At 37.1% G+C, this 12034-nt stretch overlaps 1 protein-coding gene across 3 annotated transcripts in view; it reads left to right on the plus strand.

The window, feature by feature from the left end:
- The window catches only part of LOC111150646 (dynamin 3), a 527967-nt gene that overhangs the window by 384204 nt on the left and 131729 nt on the right, over nt 1-12034 (plus strand). For all 3 annotated transcript variants that reach the window (XM_022508131.1, XM_022508132.1, XM_022508130.1), the window contains one exon: nt 4343-4452. In XM_022508131.1, the coding sequence (XP_022363839.1) occupies nt 4343-4452 (110 nt within the window). The remainder of the gene's footprint in view (nt 1-4342; nt 4453-12034) is intronic.

The raw sequence follows: 12034 nt of genomic DNA on the forward strand, positions 1-12034 counted from the left end.
ATCTGTCGTTCGTTCATCGATCCTTTTGTTTGCTTACTGAACTAATCACTGAACACACCCTGTAGCATATAATTACCACCTCCCTCTACGTTGATTCATCTGCCTTTTGCTACTCAGAGTTCAGGTACTTCCCCCAGACAACACCCTTTCACACATTTAGTGGATCCTTTTGGGGGCCTATCTTATTTCCCCTCTTTCTTCTAATACTTGTCAAGTCCCTAGAAGGAAAGAACACAAACTCTCTCATGTCGCCTTTCTCTTGGAACAAAGAACCCTTGCATGCCTCCCCTACAGAAAGTGCTAGTAACCATGCTGTATTGAGGAGAAAAAAGGTATCATGTTTAAAAATGAAAAAAAAATGTTGAATTAGTGACATCAGCTTCTAAAGCTTTTGAAAATATGCAGAAGTTTCTTTCTGAATCTCCATGAAAAAAAAAAAAACCTTCCTCTAAAATTTTACAAGTGCTTCCTCCAAAATGTCTACGTCGTGCATGGAGCCCTGGGTGTGGTGCATAAACAGTGAATTTTGGAACACTGAAAAAACAATTACATTAAATTTAAAAAATAAAATATCAAATTATATCTTATTTATTTATAAATGCTACAAAAACATTTTCTACTTTTTATTTTTCTTTGCAAATGTAACCTACCTGAACAACAGAGTTGACTGAACATTCTGAATTCCACATGAACAACCTTCGTACACGTTGTGTAGTGTCATGCTAGTTACGAGGCGAGGACGCCTCGTGGGACACGTTCAGAATGAATGGAATGAACAATACCTACTGTATGAATTGAAAGGAGAGAGAGACGGGGGGGTGACAAAGACATGGACAGATTCATAAACTTGGGAACACTTTTTGCACAGAAGGTAAAACTTGAACTTGACTGTAAATAATAAAGAAGTCGAAAGGGTATCTCAAGATGGGAAAAGTTGCATTTGGTTGAAATGGAGACTTTTTATGAAAGAGGCAAAGATACTGACCAACCAGAATTGGGCGAATTTGTAGGTGTTTCATGGGACGGAAGTGACTGACGTCACATTAAGGAATTTCATGGATTTTCTTCCAGAAATAATGGAGAGCTATGGAAATTTGGAAGGACCGTCATGGATTCGACAGAATAGTTTTAGAAATTTGCCCCTCCTTGGTGATGTTCAAGGAATTAGAAAGCAAAAAGATGAGCTAGGAGGCCATTTGTAGCTACGTGAGATGCCAGAGGCCTGGACTAATGTGGGAATGTCAGACAATGGGAGCTCTGACTAATGCTTCCACCAGAATGCACCGTAGTCTTGATGGAATAAAGGGGGTGAAGGAAAATAATACCTTAGAAGTGATAGTGAGGTTTCAGACTGGGTGACTGGGAGAATGCAAAATACACCTAATGGCAGAAACAGGGAGGTCAGAAGAGAAAAAATAGATGGAGAAGCACCTGTCTGGCTGAGTCAGTAGACCATGTGCTTTTTTAAAATCTTGGGACCATGAGTTCAAGCCCTGCACTGGGCATAGAGCTACATTATAAATAAATAAACAAACAAATAAATAAGTAGTAAGTAAGTAAGTAAATAAGGAAATTGGGTGGAAGAGAGGCTATGTGTCCCAACTCTGTCAATAGAAAATTAATGTGAGCCACATAATGTCATTTTAAATTGCCTGGCAGCCATATTCAAAACGCTAAAAATAAACAGACGAAATTGCATTTAATAATATTTTATTTGCCCTAATATATTCCAAATACGATCATTTTTACATTTAATCAGTATAAAAATATCAATGAGATCATGTACATTCTTTTTCTCACACTAAGTCTTTGAAATCTGGTGTGTATTTAATACTTAGAGCCCATCCCAGTTTAACTAGCTACACTTCAAGTGCTCAGTAGTGACCGTGGCTGGTGGCTACCATATTGGACAGGGTATTATTGGCCAGTTTAATAGAACTAACAAATATTATGTAGCAAATGTTTCAATTAAGCTGGTGCTAAGATTCACTGTATTTTGGAAATTAGAATTCTGTGTATCCTTTCTCCTCCTCTGTTCCTTTTGCTTATTTTATCTACTTCATATTCAAGATGTTCTTTTAACAGAACATCATTCTTTCCGTAAAGCACCAAGAATTTTAGAAATATCCATGATAGATTGCTTCATTGCTCTAATTCTCCACTTGACTTACAACTTTAATTAAACAAGTCAGTCTGAATCTTCTTTTTCTTCTCCCTGTCTCAGTCTTAAAACTCTTGATTATGAAATGATTTAGCAATTTGTCCTCAAAAACCTTGGATAAATGACACTTAATACTTTGGAAATGAAACCACATTTTTCATGTTCCCCCTGTCTGCATATGTGTGTATTTCTCCAGCATTTAATGTCTGACATAAACTCGCTGGATTTGGGTCTTCACTATATGCTAAAGAACGCAGTTTGAAAGGGAGCGCACTTCTATAGAAAACACGCCAAGGACATTGTGTTCCATCTTTACAATGAAATACAGATTTCCCATTAAAAGGCGAATCCATCATTTCAAAAGGTTGAATAGGATGGTGCATTAAAAAAATCCAGCTGCTGAAATTTAGGGCATTGAAAAACATCCAATAAAAAAAAAATGTTCCCTGGGTTTCAAGCATTTTCATTTGGTTATGTATTGGATAGCTTTTCATTCAATCTGTGATCTTGCCTCTTCGAATTCTGTCCTAAAATAGTCTGACAAGTGTTCCAAACAAGTTAGACTCAACTATGATACTTCATTAACTTAAATTATGCATTTTTTAATTTAGAATATCCTTGTGTTTGCTAATATATTATTAATTTTTGCACAAGAAATACTGGAACTTTCTTACAGTGCCTTGCTTTTTCATCTTTATTCTTAGGCTTCTCTCACTCCCATTTAAGTTTTTTTTTTATGTTTTTTTGAGCTTCTTTGATGACATTTTCTGCCAGGCAGCCCATTTTGTTCTCCAACCAACTTCCTTCAACTGATTTAGCCCTCTATCTCTCTCTGCCTCCCTATTCTGATGTGTTCTACCCAACTTTTCTCTAATTAATTTAAGACTAAGAAGTGGCAAAGCCAGTGATTCTCTGGGCAGTAACTCTTTATGGTCCCCACAAGCTGGCTAGGGTACACATACACACACACATACACGCACACATACACGCACGCACACGCACACGCACACACGCGCGTGCGTATGCGCGCACGCAAAGAGATCTACTCCACTCTCTAAACAGAAAGGCTTATGTCAAACATGTCTATACAGTGCCTGCATTTTTTGACAGGAAATACAATAGTAGTTTATTAAAAGTCATCGCTAACTAAGTCTCTGTACTTCCCTCCTCGGAGTCTAGGCCAGCTTTTTGTCAGGACCAGCACTAGAGACACAGGCTGGGACCATACATAGGGTGTTGTTGAACAGGGACTGTGCTGAAATGCTCCTGGTAATAGATGTGGACTAAGTTTCTGAAGCTTAGTGTCTGATTGTCTCTAGTAGACTAATTGTTAGGCATTTATATGTATGATAATATTGTCCCTGAGCCTAATAGTAAATGTTTCTAATAATTCTTTGGCATCTAGTATGTTTCAGTAAGACCAGTTTAGTTCCATTTGCAGACCTCCGTCCCCAATTTCCATTTCCTTTATAAAGAATTATTAATTTTAGAAGAGAATTTATTCTAGTTAATATCAGTCTATTTCTCATGGATTTTTTTTTTTCCTCAAAGAGCTCAACAGTGGAATCACTTTCTTCTGGACCCACATTTTATTGTACAAGACCAGTGCTCTAACTCCTGAGCTATGGAGCCCACATTTTATTCTAGACCCAAAGGAAGGAAGTATTTTGCTGTGCTTTCTCCTGGTTTATAGGGGGTGTTTCAAACTGGGGTCCTGTGTTTCAGGCTCTTGCCAGCACTGGCTATCAAAACTGCTTAGGCTGCAAATAAACTATGAAATGAAATCCATCTGGCGTTTCTCATTGAATTAGGACCAGAACATTTTTGTTAAATATTAACAGATGGCTAAATTCTTAATATCAAGCTAACATTTTTAAAACATCTAAGGGGACCCACATGAGGAAGAAAGGAGAGAGGACCATGTGTTCTCTCTATCGCTGAGCCCTTCTTCCTTCCTCCACGCTTTTCCTCCCCTCATCCTTCCGACCCATGTGTTGAGAATCACTGGAGTCTCTTTTCTCAGATAGCTTTTATTCCTTGGTAGCTGTTATCAAAAGAGTGCATGATGGTATCAAAATATTGTAATCTAATGTTGGCCAACTCAGGTGACGTGTTGCCATTGGTAGGCTTCAGGATCTTTTATTAAAGCCAATTTCTCTCCCTCTCTTTCTCTCTCAACAGGAAAAAGAAAAGAAGTATATGCTCCCTTTGGACAACCTGAAAGTTCGAGATGTGGAAAAGAGCTTTATGTCTAGCAAGCACATCTTTGCACTTTTTAATACAGAACAAAGGTAAGAAAAGGAACCAGCTTCTGTCTTCAGATACTTTTTCACTTGAATTTCTGTGTGATCTAGAGATCATACTTACAAGAGTTCCTTTGGTCCCACCTTGGAATTTGTTAACCCAATGGTTTTCCTTTCATTTAGCTTGTGTGTTTAGCTTTCACCATAGGTTTTGGTTTCAAAAGATGAAAACATAGAATCAGAAGGATCTTTGAGTATTAATTATTCCCTGTTCTTCCAGCAGGCGCCTAAATCATGCTACTTTCATTCTTAAAATACATTTTATTATTTTAAAGTCTTCCTTGTCCTGAATTTATTATGTACATACTTACAAATTACTGTTATAATTTTTAATAGTATCTGTCCAGCATGGATGGATATGACCCAAGACCTTCTTATATATATTAGGATGACACTTTTGCATTGGCAAATAGAATTATTCACTTAATGTGAATACAAACATGTGGTACTTCACAGTTTTCCAAGGCTTTATGCTCATTTTTTAATCAGTTTCCCATGAGATCGAAAGATAGAGTAGCCTGGTGACCATTTTGTACATGAGAACTGTAGCTCAGAGAGATTAACCAACAGGAAGATCAGATCCTGGAGTTAGGACACAGGAAGCTTTGAACTGAGCCAGGACCTCTGGGTCTATGTCCACTTTTCCTTCCACTTGTGTTTCTTACCTGGTTTTGTTGCTGGTGTTTGTTTTCCTGCCCCTTCCCTACAACATCAAACTCAATTTGGGGCCGGTCCTGGAGTGCCGTGGTTACTTACTGAAGTCAAGTGGTAAAAGTACGTAAACCAATGGAGAGGTGACAGAGGATGGCACAGAGATATGTCAGAGGGTTACCACGAGGCTAGGATAACAAGGAGATCTTTTCCAAATGGAAATGTTCTAGGAAGAAGCTAATTAATTTCTGTGAGTCAGTTATTAAGAGACTGAGTCATTAGGTGGCAGGGTCTAATTTTAACCCATCTGTTCAGGCTTTTATCTTTATTTAGAAATGAATGAAGTTCCTTGATTAGGTTCAATGACCGGCCCAGGGTCAATCACACAGTAAATTAAAATAGCAAAAGAAGCCTTCTTCCTACATTCCCAGTCAGTTGCTCAGAGTGACTCATTATACAGAAATACTCAGAAAAACCACAAGAGCAAATCATTTAAAGAATCAAGGGGAAAGAAAATTAAATATAATTCCCCTACCGAACACTGGAATGGGAGTTTTTAAAGACTTAATATTGTTCAAATATAGTTTATGAAAGAAACACTGTGATGATAAAGAATAAAAAGGTTTCCTGGAGAGAGTAGTAGTTGTGTCCTCGTACTAGGGCCAGACTAAGCACTGTTTGCATACTTTCCTCAAAGCATTGGGTAATTGGGAGGTCCCAAAGGAGTCTTCACAGATGTGCTCGGCCTTTCTGCCTGGATGCAGAGCTGGAAGTGTGACTACTGCAGAAGACGCTGATTGAGTTCTTGGTCAACCTGGAAAGTTCAGGTTATAAAAGAGCTTGGTCCAAAATTTTAAAAACTCAGACAGTGGTAGAGTATCTTTTTGGATGAAATACAACTGTGAGTGTTTAAGAGAGCAAGGACACCAAAATTAGATAACTCTGGACCTCTAAGTTCTAGGTAGGTATTCTGGAAACCTAGAGTTCTTGGAAGGTAGTGAACTCTGCAGCCACTTCGCAGAGACCTCTGTGAGTACAAGGATGTCCCATCTATAGGCCTATTTGCCATTGTCTTTCCTTGGAAATCTGGATTATTTTCCATTATTTTCATACTGGTTAGGATCTCCAGTACAATGTTGACTATGATTGGGCATCCTTGTTTTGTTTTTTATTTTAAGGAGAATTATTTCATAATTTTATAATTAAGTACTTTCTGATAGGTAACCGGTATCAGGTAAAGAAGACCCCTTGTGTTCCTTGTTGCTAAGGTTTCTGTTTCTGTCTTAATCATGAGTGAATGTTGAATTTTATCAAGAGCTTTTTCTGTTCCTACAGAAATTATATAATTTTCTTCTTTAATCGGTTCATGTAGTGAAATAGATTAATAGACCTTCAGATGTTAAACCATCCTGATCTCCTGGGATTAAACTAAGTCATGATGCAGTATTATTTATTATGCATTCCTGGCTTGTTTGCTAAGAATTTCCTCAGACTTTTGCATCTGTGGTTATAAGTGAGATTGGCCCATAAGTGCTTTTTTTTTTTTTTTTTTTTTTTTTTTTATGCTGACCCTGCCTGGTTTTCATACATTTCTGAGCTTTTTAATTAAAGTGGGAATAAGTCCTTATTATTCTTTGGAATAGTTTATATAAGATAGGGATTAACTGTTAATTGATTATTTGGTAGAAATCACCCATAAAATCAGCTGGCCCTAGTGAGCAGTTTTGGGAATAAACTTTTAGCTAGTGATTTAATGTATCTAATAATTATAGGTTTCTTAGGTTTTCTATTTTTATCATGGGTCATTTTGGGTAAATTATATTTTTCTAGGAAATTGTCCACTCTATTCATTTTTAAGTATATTTGTATCAAGTATTTCTTAATGTCCTGTTTTTCACATTCCTGCTGTATCGAAATTTGACTCCTTTTTATTTCTAATATTAAACCCTCTCTTTTTTAACGTAATTTTTCTTGCCAGACTTTTGACTTTTTTGATCCTTTTTTTGTGTATATTTTTTTTCTATTTCACTAATCTCTGATCTTTTCTTCAATATTTTCTTCCTTGTATTTTTTTGTATTTTGTTGGTCTTTTCCCGTAACTTCTTTTTTTTTTTTTTTTAAAGATTTTATTTATTTGCCAGAGAGAGAGAGTATATACACAAGCAGGCAGAGAGGCCGGCAGAGGCAGCGAGAGAAGCACTCCCTGCAGAGCAAGGAGCCCGATGCGGGACTCGATCCCAGGACCCTGGGAACATGACCTGAGCCAAAGGCAGAGGCTTACCCAACTGAGCCACCCAGGCGTCCCTCCCCTAACTTCTTAATTTAGATGTGTAGCTCATCAGTTTTTGTCCTTTCTTTTTCTTATATACACATATACATTTATAGATTTCCCTCTAGGTAGTCTTGAAATATAATACTTCTTATCATTAAGTTCTGTTTTCTTCATCTTCTGTTTTTATGATCTTCATTATGATTTCTTCTGTGAGTCATTTAGAAGCATGTTTTGCATTTTTTGGTGCATAGACTTTTCTGGTTTGTTGTTGATGATTTCTAACTTAATTGTATTGTGGTCAAAGAACACAGTCTGGACAAGGTGAATTTTCATAAATATTCATGTGTGCTTGAGAAGAATGTGTTGATTTGGAAGTGGGGTTCCCTGAGAGTCCATTGGATTTTCCTTATTCCATGTATTACTCAGTTTCTGTAATACTATCTTTTTTCATATTAATTAATTCAAACAGTGAGTTTATGTTAGGCAGCCATATGTGCGAGGCATGGGTCTATGCACTTAAAATACATTTGTGAATAAAACAGATAAAAAAGATGGTACATTTTAGATTATGTTCCAGAGAGGGGTTTTGGCAGGAAGATAAAAGCCATAAAGAATCTCACTTCATCAGGGGGTATTAAAAACCTCACTTTGTGATTCTGAGCTTGATTATTGATATTTGCTTTATGTATTTTGAGGTCAATCTATGTTAGTAGATTTTTTTTCAAGTTCAGAATTGTTGTATCTTCCTGGAGATAGATTTATTTATAATTCTTTGGCAACCGTCTTTATTCCTAAGTGTTCTTTGCCTTAAAACTTATTTTGTCTGCCCTTAATAGGACTATACTACCTTTCTTTTAGTTAATATTCCCTTGGCTTTTTTACCTTTTTTGCTATCAACCTTTGAAAAAAAAAAAAAAAAAAGACTATTTGAGAGAGAGAGAATGGGTGGGAGGTGCAGAGGGAGAGAGGGAATTTTAAGCAGACTCCCTGCTGAATGCGGAGACCGACATGGGACTGGATTTTACGACCCCGAGATCACAACCTGAGCCAAAACCAGGAGTTCTGTGCTCAACCAGCTGAACCACTGAGGTGCCCCCCCAACCATTTTGTATTTTTATTAAGTGTTTCTCTTCTACCGCATGTATCTGGATTTACTTGTTTTTAATCCCATGTGAGTCCTTTTTCTTTTAGCTAGTGAGTTTAGTCCATTTATATCTTCAGAACTGATTTATTGAGTTTATTTGAACACCTGTTTTAGTCTTTCTCTTATCCTGCCTTTTCTATACTTGTTTTCTGCCCCCCCCCACTTCTTTCTTGACTTTTAAAAATCCCAATTAATTTTTTTTCTTGTTATATATTTTGGTAGTTATATACTTTATTCTTTTAGAAGTTATATACCTCATTTTTATTCTTTTTAGCTACTCATTTTTGACTTAAAGTTTGAAGTTATTGTCTTTACTCTCTTTCCATAATGACCTTGAAACACTTTAACTCCCTGACTCTCCTGATTTCCATACTGTTTGTTACCAGTATTTGAGTTCCATTTTACCTTCTTACCACCGTTTTCAAATTGGCTCACAGAGACAATGTTCACTTAGATTTATGAGCATGATTGTCATTTCTTTGTTCATTCTGTTTGATTTTGGCTCAGTCTCCTCCACACTAAAGTACATCTTTTAGAAATCCTCTTGGGGGCGCTACTTGGTTATAACTCCCAGTCTGGTGTTTGTTTTCCTGAAAATGTTTTTATTTTGCTCTCATTTTTGAATAATACTTCAGCTGGATATTAAATTATTACATGGATGGTTCTTTTATCTCATAACTTTGAAGTCATTATTCTCCTATATTCTGGCTTCAGCTTTTAAGAAATCATCTAGTTGTTGCTTTTTTAAAAAAGTTGATCTATACTTTCTCACTGGGTGACTTCAATATCTCTTTTGCCTTTAATATACTGAAGTTTCAATATGATGTAATTATGTGTGTTTTGCTTTATATCTCCTGCTTGGGATTCGTTGTGTTTCCTAAACTTGAGGACATATAATTTTCATAAAGTATGAAAAACTGTGTATTATTATTTCTTTGACTTTCTTCTCTGTTCTTTTTTGCTTTTCCCAGGGTACCTATTAGACACATATTCAACCACTTTATCCTGTTTTTTTCTGTGTTTAACTCTCTTATACATATATGTCTCTTTGTACCTCATTTTGGGTCCTTTCTTTGGTGCTGTCTTCCAATTTGCTGGTACCCTCCTCACCTGTGACCAGGACAAGACAAACTTACCTGTTATCTTTCTTTGCTAGTGGACAGGTTTTTTGTTTTGTTTTGTTTTGTTTTGTTTTTCTCAGTCCATGCTTTTTCTGAGGATGTGGCCATTGAAGAGTTGACTGTCACATAAATCCCAAGATCTTGTTTCCTCTTCTTTTGCGTTGCTACAATCCAAGCGTTTTAGTTACTGAAACTGACACCATCCAGTGTCAAAACAAACATTCTTTGTTTGTTTACTCTTAAAGATCTGTTGCATTTCAGAAAGAGGTTAGGCATTTAAAATAATGTTTTCCAGCAATCCTAGACTTGTTGTAGGAAAGAGTTTTTAAATTTTTTATTCTGACCTTTTAGTTAAAATGATATGGCCTTTCATTAGCGTTACATTGTTGAAACACAAAACTATGTTCCTGACTTCCTCCAGAAGTGAAGATTATGATAAAAAAGTATACTGGAAGGATAGCCTGGGGGTTCTCTGTGTTTACAAACATGAATGCTTGGGGCATCTGGCTGGCTCAGTCAGTAGAGCATGCGACTCTTGATCGCAGGATTGTGAGTTTGAACCCCATATTGGGTGTAGAGATTACTTTAAAAATAATAAAATCTTTTAAAAAACAAACATAATGGTTTACAAACCAATTAGAGAAAAACAGCTGTCATTTTCCTGTTTTCCTGTTTATTCTCTCAGTAAAAAATATTTATTCTGTTAATATACTCCAAAGTATTTATTAGTCATTCTGCATTATTGGCTATGCACGTCAGTGTAGGTACTCCAAAGGAGATACAAGACGGATTTATTTTGCCTGACGCTTATAACCACCAGTGAGTGCCATACAGGACTCATTTTCCACTAATCTTAAGACAGAAGATTTAGGAATCCATGAAGAGGTTTTTTAAAAAGGAGAAAGGGTCATCTACTTGAGAGACTATTACACATGAAACAAGTGGATTCTAGTGTGGGAAGGTAACATTTAACCAGATCTACGGGACTGTATTCCATTCTAGTACTTACGTCCCACAAGCCTTCGTATTAGCAGCATGGGAAGTGATTCCTGTTGGAATCACTTGTTGTGAATTGATTGAGGAGAGATTGAAAGGAATATCCCAAAGAGGAAATAGTATTAGTCAAAGCAAATGGGTGGGAAACGTCGCTTAATCTGTTGCCAGGCTGTTCTGGGTGAGAAGCAGCTAATTTCAAAGGCAAGGTGAGCCCTAGTTAAAAGAAATGATAATGAAAACTTTATTTTTTTCTTCCTGGGGTTTATTGAACTGGACTTACCGATACAAGTTTATATCTTTTCCTTATTCTGTGTAGAGGAAAAACCCTGCCTCCCTCAAAAGCCCATATGCTTAGCATAATTCTGTATCAGCTATACTTAAATGATACTCTTTTCGCCACTTACGTTGATTCTAAGCCTATGTTCCTAGTTTTCTCTTTCTTCTAAGAAGAGTTCTTCTTTTACTGTTAGTAATTTACCCATTTCAGAAGAGATGTAGAAGAGGTTTTAGAAGAGGGTTTGTAAACGCGTCCCTTGATTTCTGTGCTTCAGCCGTTTTCCACTGTAGGGTTTTGGATCAAAATATCTAGTTGTTCAGCCGGACCCATGGGAAACGCATTGGGTTGGGGCTAAGAGTTCCTGTGTGAACCCTGGGGTTGTCACCAGTGTAACTGTAAAATGTCATGGCTTTCTAGGTTCTTTGAGACCTTAGAGATAATCTGGTCTGGTTCTCCTCATCTCACAGGTTAAAGGGTTGACGCCTGTAACAGCTAGATGCCGTCCGTGTCACAAAAGCAGATAATGACAGAGACAAAACTGGAACCCAGGCCAGATGTCTCTGACCCAGGGCTCTTTCTGATGACACAGTTTTCATATTGACTCGGGAACAGGAACTCCAGCTAATGTTTTGATTGGGCGTTGTTCCCCAAAGGGCAGCCAGGAAGAGATTTTTAACTTCTCATGGAGGTTTTCAGTTTGTTCTTGGGTCTTACCAGTTTCCGTGGAAAGCTTTCAGTCTCTTTGCAAAGCTCAACATAGAACTGAGCAGGACCCTTGCTACGGTTCTTTCCAGACTTTGCTAGGCATCGCCACTGGCACTGCAGCATTATTCCTACGAGCTCATGCCGTTGCTATTTCAACTTTCCACTATAAAGTTTAAGGGTTACCCTGTAATCCCCAATCATCAGGTGTGTGAGAACTGATACATTTAACATCCTTCTTTAAAAAGGCTTCAGTGTCCTGGTGAATTAATATGATCTTTATGAGTCTGGTGACCAGATTCCTGAGCCATTCTAAACAGTGTTTTAGGGCTAAGGTTTTTATAAATGGAAGGAATTGTTCCTAGTGGCAGTGACTTCAGCACTCAAGGAGAGAGAATTTCACACCT

Source organism: Enhydra lutris, unplaced genomic scaffold (assembly GCF_002288905.1).
Source record: "Enhydra lutris kenyoni isolate GAN:26980312 unplaced genomic scaffold, ASM228890v2 scaffoldscaffold24, whole genome shotgun sequence".
NCBI classification, from domain to species: domain Eukaryota; kingdom Metazoa; phylum Chordata; class Mammalia; order Carnivora; family Mustelidae; genus Enhydra; species Enhydra lutris.